At 39.9% G+C, this 21,236-nt stretch overlaps 2 protein-coding genes across 7 annotated transcripts in view; one reads left to right on the top strand and one right to left on the bottom strand.

Moving 5' to 3' along the window:
* Positions 1 to 9,019, bottom strand: part of CEP63 (centrosomal protein 63) — a 45,733-nt gene extending 36,714 nt beyond the window's left edge. For 3 of the 5 annotated variants that reach the window (XM_054982248.1, XM_054982252.1, XM_054982251.1), the window contains exons 1-2: positions 8,915 to 9,019; positions 3,287 to 3,355 (exon numbers count right to left, since the gene is read on the bottom strand). In XM_054982248.1, coding sequence (XP_054838223.1) covers positions 3,287 to 3,330 — 44 coding nt within the window. In that variant the 5' untranslated portion in view covers positions 3,331 to 3,355; positions 8,915 to 9,019. Of the gene's footprint in view, positions 1 to 3,286; positions 3,358 to 8,914 lie in introns of those variants that run through there. The other 2 variants (XM_054982253.1, XM_054982249.1) reach the window with 2 other exon arrangements.
* ANAPC13 (anaphase promoting complex subunit 13) lies at positions 8,546 to 12,772 on the top strand. 2 transcript variants are annotated; one of them, XM_054982256.1, is made up of 3 exons: positions 8,546 to 8,881; positions 10,298 to 10,423; positions 12,376 to 12,772. In XM_054982256.1, exons 2-3 carry the CDS (start codon positions 10,325 to 10,327, stop codon positions 12,499 to 12,501), a joined length of 225 nt encoding a protein of 74 aa, XP_054838231.1. In that variant the 5' UTR covers positions 8,546 to 8,881; positions 10,298 to 10,324; the 3' UTR covers positions 12,502 to 12,772. The 2 variants fall into 2 exon arrangements, with proteins under 2 accessions (XP_054838231.1, XP_054838230.1); XM_054982255.1 differs by lacking the exon at positions 8,546 to 8,881 and adding an exon at positions 9,051 to 9,257.
* The last annotated feature ends 8,464 nt before the right edge of the window (positions 12,773 to 21,236 follow it).

Below are 21,236 nucleotides of genomic sequence, written 5' to 3'. Positions count from 1 at the left end.
TTCGTAAACAAAACGAAGTCGAAGATACTATGTAAAAATATGACTAAACAGAAACAACAAGAATTGATGGAATTAACGGATTGCGAGGTAACAAACAAAGTAAAATATTTGGGAATTGAATTAACTGCAAAAAATATAGACTTATTTAAGAACAACTATGAGAAGCTATGGATACAAATAGAGAGAGACTTGATAAAATGGAACAAGTTGAATCTATCATGGTTGGGCAGAATTGCAACAATAAAAATGAATGTGTTACCTCGTGTGATGTTTCTGTTACAAACGATTCCGATTATCCGAGACTCTAAACAATTTGAAAAATGGCAAAGAAAAATTTCAAACTTTGTGTGGGCAGGCAAGAAACCACGTGTTAAAATGAAAGTGTTACAGGATGCGAAAGAAAGAGGTGGCTTGCAACTGCCCAACCTAAGACTGTATTATGAAGCAATTTGTTTGACATGGATAAAGGATTGGATAACGTTGAAAAATCACAAACTTCTGGCATTGGAAGGCTATAAGAAAATATTTGGATGGCATGCATACCTATGGTATGATAAAATAAAAGCGGACTCTCTGTTTCTGCATCATTATATTAGAAGAAGCCTCTTCACAATCTGGAAGAAATATAAGATGTATCTGGAAGATCAAATCCCCTCTTGGGTGGTCCCGTATGAAGTAATAGACCCGAGAACTGTCGATAACGAACAGCAATGTTTAACTTACAAGGAGATAACACAAATACAACAGTTAACGTTAAAAATAAAATCAGAAGAAGAATTGTCTCCTTGTTATAATTGGTTTCAATACAGACAGATCAGAGATCTTTACAAATCGGACTGTTCAAGAGGAGGAATCAGAATGGAAAACTCAGAATTGGAAGAAGTAATGCTACAAGAAGGCAAGAAACAAATTTCAAAGATTTATAAGATACTTCTAAAATGGTACACTGAGGATGAAACAGTGAAAGTACAGATGGTGAAGTGGGCAATAAACTTTCATAAAGAAATAACAATGGAGTCCTGGGAGCACTTGTGGAAGAATACAATTAAGATTACAACGTGCATGAATACTAAAGAAAATCTGTATAATATGATATACAGATGGTACCTAACACCAAAAAAAATTGCGCTGGGGAATGCTAATATGGAAATGTAAAAAGCACGAAGGATCACTATATCATATGTGGTGGACATGTGAAGTAGCTAAACAGTATTGGGGTGAAATAATAGAAGTAATAAATGAGATTTTACAAATACAAATAAATAAGAACCCAGAATTGTTGCTACTGACCTTGGGAATGGAGAATGTTCCAGTGCAGCACAGAACATTGTTATTTTACATGACAGCTGCAGCAAGATTATTGTATGCGCAGAAATGGAAAGTGCAAGAAGTACCTACTGTAGAGGACTGGATTTACAAATTGCTGTACATGGCAGAAATGGACAAAATGACAAGAAAACTTAAAGACCAAGACCCAGAACAATTTATGGCAGACTGGGCAAAAATGAAACAATATTTGGAGAAAAAATGGGATGTGAAAGGAGAACTGTGGCAGTTTGAGAACTTTTAAACTATGATACTACAAACAGAAGAGAGAAGTGACTTTACCAATAGAAGAAATGTGTGTTTATATTAATCTAAGCTAGGATTATAGTTAACTATAGGAGGGGTAGAATTTATAACTGATACTTAGAAGTGGGATTGATATATTAGAAAAAGTAATATAGCATACATATAGTAAGGAAAGAGGAAATTATTTAGAGTAATAAATGTTATTAAGTTAGAATATTAACTTAACTATCATTAAGTTTGAATTATGGTTAAGTATAAGATATGAGAAGTATGCTGTTAATTATGGGAAGAAGTATTAGTCAAATTAATTTGATAAGTATGTTATTAATTTTGCGAAGAAATATCAGTAAAACTAATATAGTATGTATAGATTATAGAGTAATTAGGTCTTAGAGTAAGGACTGTTATGTAGGGATGCTTGATTGTTTAATATAGGATATGTTAAGTAATAAAGGGGGTAGAGGGTTGGAAAGCTGTTGGAAGTCAAGAAGGAGGGGGGAAGGGTGGGGGTTAGGTTAGATTTAATCAGATAGGGTTTAATTGAAATATTGTTTGAAATTATGCTCACCAATAAAAAAAAATTAAAAAAAAGAGAGAGAAGGCCTTGACCACTATTTGTTTGTTGGCCCTCCAGAGCAACTAGTTGGCTGCTGTGTGAAACAGCATGCTGGGCTAGATGAACCACTGCTCTGATTCAGCAGGGCTGTCCTCGTGTTCTTATGAACCCATCAGGACTCTCACAGCCATATTTTGAACTAAATTTCTTTCCTGGACACTTTTCAGACGAAGCCCCAGAGTGTGTTACAGTAGCCCAACCTGAATGTTTAGGCAAGTGAAACTGTGGCCAGATCACTCCCTGACTTCTCAGTGATCATTTGAACAGAAAGTGTTAGCATGTACAGACTGCCCTAAAATATTTTCCAGGATTAACTGGTCATGTTTGATAAACAATACTATAGGGTACAGATTGCAGAAATTTGAAAACAAGCAGAAATTTGATACAGAGCTGAAAACAATGTTAAAAACAAAACATAAGCAAACTGACATGACATATTATGCAACGCAGAACTATCCCGTAGCAGTATACTTACAGTGACAGAGAGTACACAGTACTAGAGTCTACAGTCCCTGTCCCTTTCCAGCACATCTATCTGAACCAAATCGCTGTAGCACTCCGGAATAATTCAGTTTTGCATAGTTTGTGGAAAGCCAGAAGCATGGGAGCTTTCTTGGTCTCTTAAGGCAGACCATTTGATAAGGTGAGGGCCACCACAGAGAAGTACATGGCAAGAACAATTGCTAAAAAACTCTGTATGGACGGACCTAAAGGACAGTCTTATGCCTTATCTTAACAAAGTAATCAGGGTTTGGGAGCAGCTTATCAAAGTGAGGAATTTAAGCTCTGAGAAATTTCACATAAGTAAAAGCAGTTTCCTACATGCACTTTGGAAACTGTTGCCCTTATTTTTCCATCTGACTGATAAAGTCCATCAGAGAAGGGGCACATATAAAAAAAACACTTCTGCATAATGCTAGCATTAAAAAACATTGTGAGCACAATAAATTTGGATGCGGCATCTTGCACTTGAAGAGGCAAGATCACTTTCTTGTGTACATCACTTTCTTGTGTATACAATGTGAGAAGTACATAGAAAATAGCAGCTGGTACATGAAGTCCATGTAAAAAACCATCTCACAAGAAGAATACACATACCCACTTTGTCCTTGCCTTTGCATTCTTTGTAGCAAAGCCTCCATTCTGGAATCATATCCTTTTGGGCAGCTGAGAAATCAAACAAAGCAAAGGTTACGTTACAGCAATTTATCACCATGTCTAGTCGCTCTTCAGGTGACTGCAAAACATGTGACGTGTGTCTGACAATTGGGAAAGGAAAAGAAAAGGTGAAGAATTATGCAATTTACAGTAAGAATGAAGGGAATAGTTGTCACTTTAATATATTTACAGGTCAAATGTTGGACAGGTAATAAAACTCAAGAAAAGAAGCCAGAGTTATCACTCACTTAACACCTGATTTTGCTAGCATTGTAGTTCAACGTGCCCATGGTTTCAGGCCAAGACGACAGAATAGCACAATATATAATCCCTCCTATCTAAATATTTTAAATTACCAGGAATAAGGTTTTAAATAAGAACAGGTTGTATGCAGTCTGTTTCATAGCGGTTAAGCAGAGTGCTTGGGCTGTGAATCAGCACTCTGATGATTCAAATATCACTACTGCCATGAGCTCAATAGATGGCTTTGGGTAAGCCACTTGTCTCAGCCCCAGCCTCCCTGGCACTATTGTGGGGATAATAACAACACTTTGTTCGTCACTCTGAGTGTGGAACAAATCTGTCTAGAGCAGCAGTATATAAGTGCAGTTTTTATTAATAATATTGTAATTTTGTGTCCTCCTCTTTATCAATGCAGAAGATATGGGGCTATGAGGCATTGCCCATCAAAACACAGATGCGCTTACCTTCAGAGACAGAACAACTGCAAGTGACCGCCAAATCCTTTCTGGAGCATTTGAGGGGGGGAAATCCAGCTAATACATGAGATTCTGATATGTGTTTATGTTTCATGTGAGAGCATGTTAAAGGACTGATTAATAATTTGGCAAAAAGTCAATTAACATACACTATGTTGTAATAGTATTTTTAAATTAAAATCACCAATCTTAATGAAATATCTATTTGCAAAGTCATAACTTTGAGTAGAACAGTTTTTGCTGTCTGCATAAGGAGCTGACAGATCTTGAGTAACATGGACAATTCACTACCATTACTTTGGACAGACAACTCTAGGGGTTGGTTTACACACTCATCCCACTGAGAACTGGCATCCATGTTAAAGAGACAAATCACACCATTCCCCACAGTATAATGCAACATTTGATCCAGTGCCTCCACACAAAGGCCTACAAGTATGGACACCAAACTCACTTAATCCTTGCCTTGTTCCACAGTAAATGCAGAACTAAGCAAATTAAATTTGCCTGAGCGCAAGCCTTCGTGGGGATTGTTCAGCTAACTCAGCATCTTAAATCTGAGCATACAAAAGGTACCCTCAATTGCTGTTTGGACTAGAATATAATATGTCATTACTTTTCAAATCTGAACATTAACTTCTTGGTTACTAACACAAATACAGAAGTGACAAGATCTGAAAGCTGCCTTCTAGGAATTTAATACTTAGGGTGCATCATTTCATTTGTTTTTCTCCTGCACAAGTAAGTACTAAGATTTTCATTTCTGTTCATATATAACAGCAGGTTGAAGTTCTCATTCTTGCAAAAGTTCAATAGCTATTACAATAATTTTACATATCTATCATTCATGCTATTTCTTCCATGCTGCCAGCAAAACCCAGTTTTTACCAATAATGATTTTAAGACTAAGATTCACTAATGACCTGACCTAAACCAGTCTTTCCTGCTAAGCTGCTGACTTCAATTGTATCAGTATGCTGTACATGCCTAAATATAGGTTCACATTACCCTAGCAAAAATGACATTCTTCAGACCAGAATGCAAATTCATTGTCAGATCCCCAAACATATAGCAATTCCTGGCTTTCCACAAACTATGCAAAACTGAATTATTCAGAAGGACTTTTTTACTCAGATAGGAGGGCTGTATTGTAGGGAGGTGGTCACAAAGAGATGCTTCACTAATGAGATAGGGACCATAGATTTCACCACTATGTTGCCTTATGTCCTATCTGTTGCTTTAAGTATGTGCTCCTATGTACTACCTGTTGCTCTAAGTATGATCCTACTGGGTAGTTCTGTTGTCTAACATCAGTACTAGAATTACTTATGCTCCGTTTCAGCATTTCTTGAACTCTATATTGGATTTCTGCTAACATTATGTCTTTGTAAGCTTGCATTTATTTACTCTATGGTATTGTTTATTCCCCCTTATCCCACACCGGCTCAAAGTGCCAAGGGGGTGGCAACGTATGACTTACCATTCGTGGCTGTCGTACGGCTAAGTGTGTTGGGTTGGGGAAAGCAATGGTGAACTACCCTGTAAAAACTTCACTGCGAGACTCTGCGGATCTCTCTCGACACGCTATAGGACAGAAAGGCCTGGAGGGGGACGATCTGCGGAGTAGCCGGGGGTCGGACGCGACTGTGTGGCTTGGATCGGATCAGATTGTTTATTAAAATCTCCTTGATATTGACTGTACTAACCTTACACCATGTAATCCCACCTTGAGTTTCAGTGAGAAAGGCAGACTATAAATGTAAAGAAAATGGTTCTTCTGATTCAAACTGTAGCCACATTTAAAACTTTGGTTCAGGAAGAAAGACCTGAGAAAGTTTACAGAGCTTGCTAGCAGCTTCAGTACACAGCGACCATGGAGATAAGAGTTAGCTCGTTAGCAGAGCCTTTGTGGTACACCCTTGAGCCAATTAACATTCCTGAAAACTAAGCAAATCTCTCACCTGTGGGAAAGAAGCTGGCACCAAAACTGCGGATTGGTTTCACTTCTGCCCACTCACGTCACGTGTTCACCCTAACAACAGTGAAATCAATCTTTGGGGTCCTGATTGGCTAACAGGCCTGAGCCAATTAAGTCCCTAAACCCATAAAATAGGTTAGCTACATGGGGAGAGAGAGTGCTTTTGATTCTGAGTGTTTGAGAAGATGGCTGTCCCTCTGCAACCATCTTTTTGGCTGCTGTCATGGATCTGAACATCTAAGGTCCTGTCTGTCTCTATGCAAGATACTCTATTATTTGCACCTGTGCCTAACCTGTGTTTTGCCTTCTGGAAATATTGTGGTATGTATAGGTAGAGCCTAAAGCTGAGGTTTTGTTATCTTTATCTGCACTGTCTGTCTTGTCTTTTGAATATCTTTGCACCTTAAATAAATAATTTTATTTTTTACCTTTGGTGGTTCTTGACTATGAAACCTCAAAAGGCTAAACCGGTGCCTTGATCTTTGAACCACCTACCAGGTAAATCTTTGTTCAAGAAACTCTGCTTTCAAGTCACTCTTGCAAGGTAAACCTTCTGTTTAGTTCCCTGAGAGACCTGGAGATTTGTCCTTTTGCTCCTTTTCACTAAAAAGCAGCTAGTGAGGCTAATGTGAGAGCAGTCTCTGAGTGATTCTGCACACGTTGCATAATGCACTTCCAATCCTCTTTATAGATCATTTGGAATGTATTTTTTTGTGTGTGGAACAAAAAATCCACCTCAAACGACTGATAAAGTGCATTGAAAGTGCATTATCCAACATGTGCGGAATCAGCCTCTCACTGGCAATTTTGTAAAGTTCTGTTTAACAAAAACGTGTGTGTTCCCCCTTGGGTGGAAGTGGCGAACCCCCATGCTCTTTGACAATAAATGACATAAATAAACTCCTTGCATTTTACAATCCTGCTCTCACAAACCGCACATCTTAAGGACCACTCTTAATTTATATACTGTGTAGGGTATCAGTAGCCAGTCTACATTAAGCTACATAATACAAAGACACTTAAAGCAATCCTATGCAAAGTTACATCAGGCTAAGCCTTCAATGGATATACAATGGAGTAACTGCATAAGACTGAAATATGAAAGCAGTCTAAAATGAACAATTTTATACTTGGATAATAAAATGAAGAGTGAAAATACCATCATCTCTTGGTTTTATTTTCACCAACTTCTTGATTAAGCCTACTGCATGCATAAGCATGGATTTGAAAAGGATAAAAACTCATAACTTGTCAAAGTTTGCCAACGTCTACACAGATATTCACACAGCCTTCATGCACCGTTATGTAGCTGTCTGCAACCCAAGGACTCATGTATCAGAAAAGTAGCCCTAAAACATTAGATAATAAAATAAAGAACAAAAACAGACTCCTACACAGAGAAGTGCCAAATAATGACCCTATTAATAGCGTTGTTCAGAATTTCCACAAATCTGCACAAGAACATTCTCTAATATCTTCTATAAACTGTCTTACACAACTCATTAATATCATGTATTTTTACAAGGTCTTCAGAGTAAACACTCACATTTACGAGTTTGTATTTGGTTATGGAGGCATTCAGAAGGTAGGCTCCATGACCCAAGGATTCAGCATAACCTTTCCCACCAACATGTAACTCCTGTGACATACATTTGAGCTAATCAGCCTGGATGATCCCTGATGCATTGCATGCCATTATTCATGGATGCAACTGTTCACACAAACTGCTCTTACCTCACTCCTTTTACCACCAACACATAAAGTGCATAAAAACCACAAGCATAGCTTGACTAACTAAATGAATATTTCCTAACTCTTTGTGCCTTCTGCAGTCTCCTGCAGAAGTGGTTCCAGGGATCAGGGACAGCATGAATGCAATGGGGGAACTGGGGTTGAATGAAAACCCAGAGAGTCTTTCACTTTATCCAACCATAAAGAAAACTGTGGGCAGATTTGAACATCCTGGGTAAACATTTTTATATTCATGTAAGTACACTTAGGTCTTCTGACCTTGTAGCCCAATCTGAAATAGTCTTGCTTTTAAATAAGTCACCCTTACTTTCACTAAAGTGTGCATACTACTAAGCCTATATCTACTTTAAAAATCTTTCGTTTATAAGGATTTTCTATTATGTCATAACTAAATAAATGCTCATAGCAGGAAAACACTGTCTCATCATTCCTTCCACTTCTCATATCTGACAAAGGGAGCTCTGACTCTTAAAACTTCATATCCTGGAAATTTAGTTGATCTTTAAGGTGCCACTATGTAGATTTTATTCTGATTATAACCTCAATGTGCTGATAATGCATCATACCTGAGAAGAGACATATTTAGTTTGGGGCACATTTACCTTAGTTGAAATGGAAAAAATGCGGAGCGAAAGGAGGTGTTTTGTTTTGTTTTTTAAACTAACAAGTACATCCGGAGTGAGATTCACAAATAAACAGGAAGTATGCAGTGGTGTGGTCTCGAGTGCATTTACTCGGAAGTAAACGCCAATTATTTCCGAATAAGAACGGGTAACGAGCATCAGCCCAACAAGGAGCATAGCTGCTCACCCATCTCAGTGAGCAGGAGCCCCAGGGTGGCCAGTTGTTCGCCCGCCCCGCAGCTGCGTTTTTCGCACAGGTTTGAAATGTTGGCACGAGAAGGCGAGCATTTCAACACCGGCGATCGTTTCTGCTGCAGCTGAAAGCACAACTGCCAAGGACCAGCCAAAGAGTTGGCAGCCCCGGCAAAGCCATACCCCCGCGCGAAGAGCCACAGCGGAAAACAAGAAGCGAGAGCAGCTTTCTCTCCCCCAACCGAGGCTTCCTCAGAAACGCCGCCATGAGGTCAGCGCTCTCCACCGTGACTTAAGCCGTTACCTCTCTAGCTTGCGACTCGCTGGCGAGCGTAAAACCCCCGGCCCGCAGGGCTTTCAGGCGACTCGAAACACCCGTTGTTTTCCTTCAGGGCCATCTCTATGGTTTGCGGCCGCCTGTGACGTCATATCCTGCGAGAGTGGCCAGTAGTGGCGGGTGGGGTTGCGCAGAGTCCGCTGGTGGGTAGGATAGGGAGAGATCCGGCGCGGTGTGAAGAGCGGGCGCTTGTGAGAAAGAAGGGCGGCTTCGCTACGAAACAAAAAAGGGTTATGACAAAACAAGGGCAGATTGCAAGCGTATTTTAGCATCTGCCGTTTGTTTCCTCATTGTTTTGGCCAGAGTGGAGGTAATATCTATCTTCATTCTTTTTTTTTTGAAAAAATTTTTATTGGGTTAGAATCCGTTATTTTTACATTTACATTCAATTTTCCCCAAATTTTTCATTTCTAACCCCCTCCCTTTCCCCCCTTTTGTTGACTTCCAACAGTTTTCCAACCCTTTGTCCCTTTTCCCTTACTTCTATTAAATTTCTCTATCTAAAACAAATACATATTCTCCATTATACTAAGCAGTACATCCTTAACTACTTTTCTTATTGTATACTATCTTCATTCTTAATCAAATACTGAAGGTGTTTAAATTTTTAAAAAACACCGTGTTTTTTATCAATTTTAAAAAAAAATTACTATGTTGAATATTGTGGGAACTATTACAATCAGTTCTTGATTCCTGATAGAAAATTAGCAGCTAGCTAATTTGAGTTTATGAAAGGTCAATCTTGACATTAGCAAACGTGTATATTTTATAACTGTTTTTGTTTTTTAATGTTCATAATAAGAAGGAGACTGTGGCTCTCATCCCTTAACAAGTTTTTTTTAGCTGGCCCTGTAGGCAATCCAAAGCATTCATAGGAACAGTGTGCCAATATTATATACCTTTCTAAAGTTTTTATCAAAAGCTTTACCACTAAAAGCTCTACAGTGAAATTTAGTAGCTGTGGAATAAAAGAGCAGATGTTCTCATGGAGTAATAACACAGTGCAATCCTAAACAGAGTTATGTTCTTCTGAACCCACTAACTTAAACAGATTTAGAAGGGATCCTCGTAGGATTGCACTCTCGTTTTAGGGTTGCACTGTGAAAAAACAGGACGTATAAAAATAAAGTGACATATCTTGCAAGGCAGAGAATTTAGCAGCACAGTATGTAAAGCACCTGTCCTGGAATTAATGCTAGTAAATTTATTTATAAATTTATCCATAAATTAACAGCGTAGAAGTGAACCATGAGGAACCAGGTTTGTGGGTGAGAGATTTCCTTGAAAAGAGAGATGTGTGAGAATTGGCTATGAGACCAGAAGATAAACATTGCTTTCTTTATATCATAGAGCTAGCACATTCTAAATTGTACAAGGATGGACAGTGAGGTACAGAGGGATGGGAGAATACTGGATTTGATTGATGATGCATGGAGGGAAGATAAGTTACCATATGAAGATGTGGCAATACCACTGGTAAGTGAGCATAGAAAGTATTAATCTGGATCAGTTTTCCTGTGTCAGTCTTCTAACTCCCTTTTACTCCCACAAAATGTTCATCCTGCCATTAAGTTAAGCGTCACCATAATAAAATCATATATAACTTTACAAATTAATTGTAACAAAGCAATGGAAACTTTATGGCAGTACAAATGTATAATCATGTGCCATGTGGCTCTCTTATCTAGTGTCTCTCCCCTCTTTCATGGACTCAACCTGCTGCCTTTAAATCTGTTTTTATTTTGCCATTTTTCACAGTGGCAGAACACTATTTAAAAAGTTCAAAGGAAAGAACTTGTTTTGAGTCTTATTCAGTGTAATAACTGTCTTTTGTTGTCTCTGGACCTGAATGTTGACATAGTAATCAAATGGTGATGGGAATTAGAAAGGAGTATTTGACGTTCTTTTTTGGATTTGCTTTGGATGATTTTTTTACACTTTTTGTACACAGAATCCTCTGGGATGACAGGTCTATCAATGATTATTAGTCATTACAGCAAGGCAGAACCTCCCTGTACAGAGGCAGCATACTTGTTGGTGCTGGATACTGGGGATAAACTAGAGGTGGCCATTGTTTTCATGCCTTGTTTGCGAGGCTCCACAGGCATCTTGTTGGCCACTAACAGAACAGAATGCTAGATTAGATGGATCTCTGTATTATCCATCATGACCTAAACTCTGCAAACAGACTTTCATCCACAGGTAAAAGCTCCAGGTTTATTGAGGCAGATATGCAAAATATGTACCTAGCAGCAATTTGTATTATCCATCATGACCCCAGAGTAGGGTCATGATGGCCTTGAGAGACTCCAAATGATGTCAGATTAATAACTAGCTTCTCTTATATGGAAGGAACCTGAAGGAAGTTCCAGGTTTGCAAAAATCTGAAATCTAAAAAAAAAAGGCTTCTGTAGTTTCGCTGTTCCTGGTGCAGCTGCCAATACAGGGCAATAGGGCTTCTACATGGCGTGGCAGGTCCCCTGGCAACCGCCATCTGCCCTCCCCTGGATGGAGAGATGCCTTTCCTTTTAAATGGTCTAGAGGCTTAATGTTTTAATGAAAGCTGGGGATTCAAAAATCCTTTTACACAGTGTTAGTATAGCGATATAATGATATCCAGTTGCTGATTTTAAGAAAATCAAAAAGTACCTTAGTGCTGGAGGGAATGGCCCCTTTAGGGACAGCATCAGGGAAAACAGCTGCCATGCAGATGGGAAAATCTGAATTTTTCCACCTACACAGCAGCCATTCATACTTTACTGGAATCTTTTCCAGAGCTTCACTGCAGAGCAAGTTTGACAACAATCAGAGAAAACTGGGGAAACCTGAAAGTTACACAAAAGCACCCCAATACAGTGGGAAAGCAGGGGGGCGGGACTGCTTCCCAAGAGCATTGAACTCAGGGCATATAAGCCATGTGGAAATGGCAACCATGTTCTTTCTCTGTCAGCTGCAGTCCTAGGACAAATAATAGGTAATTAGATTTCTTTCTCAAAAGGAGGAAGAAAGGAAGGCTACCTGTGGCTTCCTGTTCTTTGGCCAATGGCTGGGGCCAGGGTAGCCCACTGAACATGGGAGTACCTTGGAAAGGAAAGCATACGAAACATTCTTTTTGCTGCAAGCCACGCACCACACACAGCTATGCGTAATCTGACAAGCAGTGGCTATGGGAACAAAGCTTGGAGCAAAAATCTTTCTGCTCTCTGCTCTGAGCCTCATCCTCTGGTCCCTGCATTAAGAGATGAAAGATCTGAATACATCTGCAAATAGATTATTCCAGGATACATATAGCCATGTTTGGAGTGGCATGTGTAGCTGGCATATATGTTTTTCTTGCTATCACATTTATTAGTTCCTACATTCATCAGGGTTAAATATTTCTTAAGTATGTGTGGGGGTTTTTTTAAGTGTTTGTGTCCCATTCACAGAATGAGCTTCCTGAGCCAGAGCAAGACAATGGTGGCACAACAGAATCTGTGAAAGAACAAGAAATGAAATGGACTGACTTGGCTTTGCAGTATCTTCATGAGAACATTCCTCCAACAGGAAACTAGTCTACTTCCCATAGTAATTTCTATAGAAAATGTTTCTGGCAGCTTTTCATCATTCTAAAACGGGAAGAAAACTTTTTGCTTCTAAGTTGAGGATCCGATTTCTGGCCTTAGCAGCTCCACACAACTTACAATTTGTTGACATTTCTTAGAAAAATACCTTCAGATACCAAGGATTTGTGTCTGTTTGTTTTTAATAATGTTTCAAGATTAGGTTATGCGATAAGAGCCAATAATACAAAATCTTATCACCGTAATAATAAACATGTCTCTATTTGGCACTTGGGTGTGAAGCTTTTTATATTATAAAGCCAGCGTGGGCAAGGTTTTGAGCCTGAGAGCTGTATGTGGGGATCTACAACTGAGGACTCAAGATTAGCTATAAGCGCTTCCTGTTTTCAACACCGACAGGCTGCAAAAAGAGCCAACATAAAACTCAGAGCCCTCAAAAGTAGGTGGAGACCCAGATGGACCCCACTGTCATATTCTGCTTCTCTTAATGACAGTTTTTCAGATGCATGGGACCTCCAGCCAGTGCTGCAGTTTGATTAATCTTTGATGGGTTTGTCCCACAGGAATACTTATTTTGGAATGAAATAGGAATTAGCAAGGTTTAAGGAATGGTACACAAGCCCCTCTGAAGAAAGGAAAAGAATTGGCCTTGCAGTTGAACATCAATTTGTAAATGGCAATGCAAATTTCAGGTTGGAGCAGGAGCAGCATCAGATAGACACATGGCTGGCATGCTACACTCTGTTTCCTGGGAAGGAGATGTCCACCACAAAACAAAAAATGTGCTAGAAAAATACACAGTCCCTGGTGTAGGAGACCTTATTGTTTGTGTAGTATTTCAGTTAACTGCTTAGAGGCAAGGGCTTGTCTGTGTTCTTGCTTATGAAATTCTGTAAGGCATAGAATTAGTACCTCGCGAATAAAAAAACCCCTAGAAATTGCCCTTTACCACTAAAGCCAGAGACAAGGCAAATGGCAGGCCACCACTCTTCTACCTGCCATGCTGAGCAAGTCTCAAGGTGTGCAGCACAGCAAGTGACGGAGGAGGGCAGAGGACAGGACTGCAGAGGAAGCAAGTGGGTAGAACTTTCTCTCCTGCTTTGGTACTGGATTATAGGGATTATGTCTAGTTTGGGGGTTGTGAAGATGCATTCCTAGTAAAGCACCATGTTATAATAATAGTATAGTTCAATGCAGCGAAGGTTGTGGGGTGGGCCTGAAACACTGAAACTGCTACATGGGAAGTATGCACATGAACAGTACTTCCTATTCCAAAAATTGTTTCTAGAGGTGGTCTGAATTCAAGTTTGAATTTAGCTTCCTTTGATTGTTGAAGTCATCTTTTTGATTTTGTCCTGGTAAGCATGCCATGAATTCTTACATTTGCCTCCACTCAGACCAAATGTTAGTCTCAGACTAAGAGTCCATCTGCCTTCATCTTGCCTGGTATCTTTAAGCATTCCACTGTTGCTCCTTAGTGTCTGTATAGAAGGAGGTTGTGCAAAAGAAGTTAAAAGCCAAAGGGGTGAGAGTTCAGAATGATCTTATATTGAAACTGGATGTGTTTCTTCACTGCTCAGACAATCATCTACCATCTGTAGCCAGAAACAGTGATCGACCATCATCCATTTGAAATGTAACGGTCTTTTTTTTGGAAGAAGTGGATGTCATTGAGAGATTTCCTCTGGAAGCAAAGAGGTAGAATAGTATAGCAACAGAAATGCATTTGTCTGTAGACTCATTTCACTGAAACTTTGTAAACAGTTTCTGAAGTCAAAATGAAGAGTTGGTTGGAGCCACCAGAGCATCTCCATGGAAGGATTTCTGCCCGTGGTGTATAACTCTTTTGCCTCTCACTGCAGCTGGAAATGCTTTTCCTGGGGTTCTTATGCCCCCAAAAGCTGCATTTCAAGGGCATGTTCAGCTGCAGCAGGAGGGAGGAGGTGAAAGAGTTGTGGTCTGTGGGCAGACAACATTTGGTCCACAGGTATGCTCAGTGGATCCAAGTCCAAGTAAAGGAAAATAAATGCAGTGCCCAAAGTCTTATAAATCCTGGAAAAGAAGGGCCAGGCTAACAGCTGAGTCCTCTAATCTGCAGGTGCATTCTCTTTGCAAATGAAGTTGATAATTCTTTAGTTATTTGTGTGGGCCTGTTGCCAGATTCAGATACCACACTTGAAAAGTATGTCTTTGTTAGCTTGTCTTTTGTTCTACGAGCAATGAGTAATAGTAAAGAAATATTTTCACTCAGAAAGCCATTATAATGCTGTAGGGGGTGCTGTGTAACTGTCCTATGTAATTTGTCAGGGACACTGGGCTTTTTGCAGCAATAAATTATTCTTTAGACCATCCAGCAGAGGTCACAAAAGTACAACAGTTGGATTGGGTGCAAGGCAATGTTTTGTACCGTAATATCTCATGAACTGTTGTCCAGCATGTTGGGGGTTGGCATTCTGAAAGTGCATTCTTATTCATTGTGGATTGAATTTGATGGGAAGTCAGAGAGAGAGTCTTCTGAGTTATCTTTGAGAAGACTGATAGAACTGTGAGCTGTTTATTTATTTTGAAATTTCTATCCTGCTTCTCAGCCCATAGGTTCTTGTTACAGTTGCCAACAAATTATTTTTAAAAATTACAATATCAAGACACCACCCCAAAAACCACAGAAGAAATAATCTTGAAGCAGCATTGAAAAAGCAAACTAAATAATTTATATCAAAATAAAAAAGGTGGATAAAAGACTGTAGAATGATTAAAAAATAGAGGAAGAGAACAGAATTAACAAATGGAAAATAAGATATTATTGTTTGTTGTTTATTAGTTTATATGTTAACAAAAACCTAGGTGAACAACCTCATCAGTCTCAGGGCCAAATGAGCAACAAGCAGAGGGAGTTCCACAATTGAGGTGCCACAACTGAATAGGCCATGCATCTTGTAATGGTCTGCCTCTCTTCTGTTACCAGTTGCCATTGCCAATAAAGTAAGATCTGATGTAGTTGATGGTCAGGAATATTACACACTAGTGAGTTACATCCATGTATTTGCACACTGTGGAGTGGGACTTTCCTATTCCTATTTTTCCCTCCTGCTGTAGGATATTGAACCCCCTGAAATTGTGTTCCTCAGAAAATGCTCTGAAATGGGAGGCAGTGGAGGCAACAACCCCCTGTTAAAGGAAATGCTGTTCCATTGGAAGAACTGCATGGTTGGACATACCACATTGTGTTTAATAACATGTTCCAATGGCTGCTACTTCTACAAAAATGCAGCTTCAGGAGCAGGAGTTTTACACCAGAGAGGAAAGGACCACCTCCTCTTAGCCTACTGTTTTGCCTTAAGAGCATGGTACCTTCTCTCCCTCCTCTTTTCCCCATATGGGGTTCTAGATGTGCCTGGAATACCACATAATTGGAAAATAAACCACTTAGGCACATGGAGCTGCAAAGGGGGGACTGGTTAAGTTCTTCCTCTCCTCTGCTGCCAGTTTTACCTCTGAAAATACACTTGCATCCGGAGGTTTTTTCACAAGTCTTGACATGTAATATGTTAATCTGCCCTCAAACCTAGTTTTACCCATCTTGTGGGGATATTTGACCATTGGACATTCGAAAGTCTGTACAACAGCTCCACAATTTTGGAGCATTCTATCAAAAATGGTATTTGCCTGTATTCTTCCTTGTTATGGTAACTACTAGAAACTAACCTTTTAAAGAGAGAGTATGCAATCTAAAGAGGTTTTATTTTGCAATAGCCACTGGATGTTACTAGATTTGGCCAATGGCTGGTTTTTATGCTATGGGCTATGTTGATTTGTTTATTATTTTGTAATTTTATTATTATTATTTATTTGATTTATATCCTGCCCGCCCTGAGCGGGCTCAGACCGGGTTACAATAAGAAGTAAAATACAGAAATACGGTAAAAGCACAGATTTAAAACATAAACATATCAGAAATCCATCTGCTCACCATATATAAAAAGGGTGGAGGACTGGATTGATATCTTATGGCTGCTCATGCGTGGGGGGGGGCATATGGCCATATAGCTCCCCCAGGTAGAAGACTGGCAGGGAGGCTCATTGATGGATTTAATGTTGGCCTCAACCATATGCCTGGTGAAACATCTCTATCTTGCAGGCCCGCTGAAAAGATGGAAGATCTTGACAGGCCCAAGTGTCTTCTGACAGAGTTCCACCAGGTTGAGGCCAGGACTGAAAAAGCCCTGGCCCCGTCAAGCCTTCTTGGGGCCAGGGACCACCAGCAGGTGTTTACCTGCCGATCTCAGCACCCCCCCACCCCCGGGGCATATATAGGGAGATGTGGTCCCTCAGGTATGCTGGTCCCAGTCCATTTAGAGCTTTATAGGTTAAAACCAACACCTTGAACCTGATCCAGAACTCCACGGGGAGCCAGTGCAGCTGCTGCAAGGTTGGAGTTACGTGTGCCCTGTATGGCATACCGATCAGGACACATGCAGCAGCATTCTGGACCCGCTGCAATTTCTGGGTCAAACTCACAGGAAGCCCTGCATAGAGCGAGTTACAGTAGACCAGACTGGAGATGACTACTGTAGTCCAATCTGGAGATTTTGTTATGAGTCACCCTGGGAATCCTGTACCCAGATGAAAGGATGAGCTAGCAATGTTCAAATAGATTGGCAGCCTTCACACGTTGAGCTCCCTGAAGCATTTGGTTGTCTGCAAGGATTCAGAACGTCGTTTTCTGTGGGTAACCTGTGTTTCTCATCAGCTGCACAAATGCAGCTTCTTTAAAGCAAAATGGTTGCAGAATCTATCACAGGTTTGACTGCAGTTCCACAGGACGCCCCATTGCAGTCTGCAAACACTGGCAGTGAAAATGCACAACCTGTTTTATATTGCCAGTAGGGGGGTTTTCTTCCTAACAACAGCCTCTCAGCCTGATATTACACACTTTTTTTCCAACATGGAGGAACTTCAAAAAAACAGTTTGCAGTATGCCACTAGGGAGTCACTGTTAAGGAAAAATGTTGCAAGCTCTGCTGGGCATACACATGCCTTCCACATGCCTAATGGGTCTCATTGGATTTGTGGTTTATATATTTTAAGTATACAACATATTTTCCCCTTTATATAATATGGGAGAATTTTAATGTGTGCTTTGTTGTACTACAGTGTGGGCGCAGTCTTAATAAATCACGGCCCTCACAGGATTTTCCTTATTTTAAGCAATGTAAAATCACTTCCCAAGTTTTCAAAAAAGGAAGGAGGGTTGTCATAACTTTGTATTATGTCCAAACCCCGCCCCCCTTCTAGTGGCAACATTACTTCTTGGAGGTTCTAGATTTGACTTGGAAAGAGAACATTGAAATTCAAAAGTTCTCAGTCTTTGTATATCAGGAATGGCTGCACAATGTAGGAGATGTGAGGCAGGAAAACAGCCCCCTTCTACTCCTGTAGCCTTTTCCAAAAGGGGGATTTTTATGAAGGCCTCGAAAATAGCTCAGGTAAAAGCCACTGAGGTCTCTACAGATGAGGTGACGTAATGAGGGCTAAAAGTGAAGTTGTTCCTTGAGATCCTCCCTTGAGGTCCTCTTCTAGGCAGAGTAGATGTTTCATATAGTAAGTAATCTCAGCTATCTGCAAACATATCTGTGTGAGCAAGGTCTAAGCACTCCAATCTAGTGTTTTAAGCTGTAGGCTGGCATATTTACCCATGTATATATCTGATAGGTGAGATGCATGCCCTCAGTTTGGTATTACACTGGGCAAGAGTGCCTATCCATATGGCACTTACTTGCCAGTAAGTGCCCAGTTCAGCATTTCAAGCAGTGGGCTGGCTCACAAATCCCACAAGCATCTATTTACTGTTTTGGACCTTTGCAACATGTCCTAAATCAATGCTGATGGAAATGAGTATATAAATTGGTCATTTATTGAAGAGATTGGATTGCCCTGAGATTTACTGGCAAATGTAATAATTTTATGACACTTCTCACAGGATTCCTGAAAAAAATGAGTAGAGAAGCATTCGCTTTTACCAAATTTCTTGCATTTGTTCTAATGCAACCCTCTACGTTCATTCTTTCAAAAGAATTACCATAGCCCCAAAGGTTTTTCTACTTAACGAGTGCTTTTTTCCTTTTTGGGATGTGTGTGTGGGTGGGTGTGCCTGTACTCATGATATTCTCCCCTCTCAGTAAATCTCAAATGCCCAAAAAGTGCCGGTACTCTGTACCAGCACATACCCCCTGGAAAGAAAGCCCTGCTGATAACTATATTACAGTAACTGCAACATGAATTGAACTGTGTCAGTTCAATAATGACAATAGTTGCAAATGTTGGTATCCTTTTATTATCTCTACCTCAAAAAAGTGTTTGGAGTCAATGTAAATGCAGGTTTTTAAATTGCATATATTGAAATCACAGTCACACACTGATAATACAAAGGCACTGTTAAGGAGTTTTACTTTAAAAAATTCAAAGTATAACAAATCGTGAATATGAAAGCAGCAGCCTATTTGTGATTGAGGTTATCCAATCTCATAAATGGGAGTAAGCTGTATTTCCAATTAACTAGTGCTTATCTAGTGATGTGGCTAATATGATGGGCCTGTTGCAAAGAAAAATCAATTCTGACATATTTCCTGACTCAGCACATAGTGGCTATAAAACTACCACACGTAGGAGGTTCTTTTTTAATGCAGGAAGTGTGAGTGAGATTCATGGGTGGCTTAAAAGATTCTAGGGGAATGTCACAGCCTAGTTACTTTCCCATTACAAGATACAAATATATGTGCCATGACCTGGCTACTCCCCAATGAATTTGCAAAATGTGAGTAGGAAAATCTTAACAGTGGAAAGAGCTTTTAAAGAATGTTTTTGGAGGATGGAAGGTAGCTTTAGCAGTCTATTGTAAGGTTCCCCACAAACTTGTTAAAAAGAACTAGAAACATCATTAGAGAGGAAGAGAAAGAACCTCCCTGCCAGCTCTGTATTCTGTCATAATTTTGCCTTCCAGGCCCAAGAGTGAAGCAGTGGCAGGCAGTAACTTTCAGTTGCAGCTGGGCTCCTGGCTAAGAGCATAGAAGGGGGAAATATTTCCTTGTGATTTCTCCCCCATCCTTCTCTTGAGCAGCTCCCACAAGTCAGTGAGAGCCACATTACATTTGATGTGTACACACACAAGTTATGCATGTGCTCTTAAGAATGTTAAACATGCATGCAACATAAAGATGTTTGCCAAAGGTACTGTAACAGCTTATACATGGACAGAAGATCTAAGATTGGTCATGATTTCCTGATACATGTACATATTGTGGTAAATATGTTTGCTGTACACCTTCCTTTTGGAATTTGCTGATCAGACATGCTCTGTGAGTTCTGTGCTCAGAAATGAGTTTCCAGGCATGTGGGGGCTGAATCATATTACAACATGTATGTATTTTATTTATTTACTTTGTTTTATTTATTTACTTTATTTCTCCTCAATGGGGATCCAAGGTGGGTTACATAACTCTCCCGTCCTGCATGTTATCCCCACAGTAACCCTGTGAGGTAGGTGAGGCTGAGTGTATGTGGCTGGCCCAAGGTCACCCAGCGAGCTTTCGTAGCAGAGTGGGGATTCAAACCTGGTTCTCCTAGATCCTAGTCCGACACTAACCATTACGTCACACTGGCTCTCAGCCTGTGGAGTATGGGGGCTTAAGCTTCCCCTAGTATCATTTTCCTGACCTGAAATGGCCCCAAGGAATATGTATTTTCTCAGTTGGGGTCACATACATACATATGGGCTGCACACATCTTGTATGCTAAACCTAGTACACTTTGGTTAACCGAAGCAACCCAAACAACCAAAGGACCTTAAACCAATGATGTCATATCACTGTTAAGGTCATACGGCTATTTAGTTTGCTTGGTGTTATAGAGGAGCTGTTCCTTTTGCTTCTGTTTCTATACTTTAGTTTATCAACTGGGAGATATCCACGCCTAATGATTAATCCAACTAACATACAAGGGGATGAATACTGATTCCTCTGCTGTAGTATTAATGGGATATTTAAATACATAGCTCAGTAGAGGCTATTGTCAGGAGACCTACCTTACTGGATGGCTACATTGACTCTGCAAACGCCAGAGTTTAGTTTGCAGTGTTTTATTTGATATACCAGCTTTCCCCTCTTAAAAAGACCTCAAACAGGATATTCATTCTATTTGTTAGGCACTTTTCCCCTTAAGTGTTGATTTTAAAAGTGAAGACTATTAGTTCTTATATCAAAGGGAGGCTTTGGAGTGAGGCTCTTGTGGCTAGGGTGAGAGACTCTTCATAGTTCAATCCCTACTCACAAATGCTAGTTTCAAACAACTTTGCACCTGCCTAGTACTTGATAATACTTAATAAGCCCTTCATATTTCTTTGGCACCCCTGTTCTTTTGCAGTTTGGACAGTATAGCAAAGTTGTAAAAGTTATTCTGTTTGGTAATCATGAATATAATTTGGGTGTAATAGTTACTTATTGAAAACATTTCTATGCTGCCTTTCCATTCAAATAAGGGGTCCCCAAGGCAGCAAACATCAAATATTAATTTTTTAACATTAAAAACATTTAAAATAGAGTATGTATAAAATAACTCAATAAAAACATATAGCAAATTGCATGATCTATGTCAGTCACCAAACCAGGCTGCCCACGCAAGATAAGCATTTCTGGAGAATCAAGCAACTCCCCAGGTGAGCAAGAAAATAT

Source organism: Eublepharis macularius, chromosome 6 (genome assembly GCF_028583425.1).
Source record: "Eublepharis macularius isolate TG4126 chromosome 6, MPM_Emac_v1.0, whole genome shotgun sequence".
NCBI lineage: Eukaryota > Metazoa > Chordata > Lepidosauria > Squamata > Eublepharidae > Eublepharis > Eublepharis macularius.
Note: the sequence above shows the minus strand (reverse complement) of the source record. Positions and strands in the feature narration are given on the sequence as shown.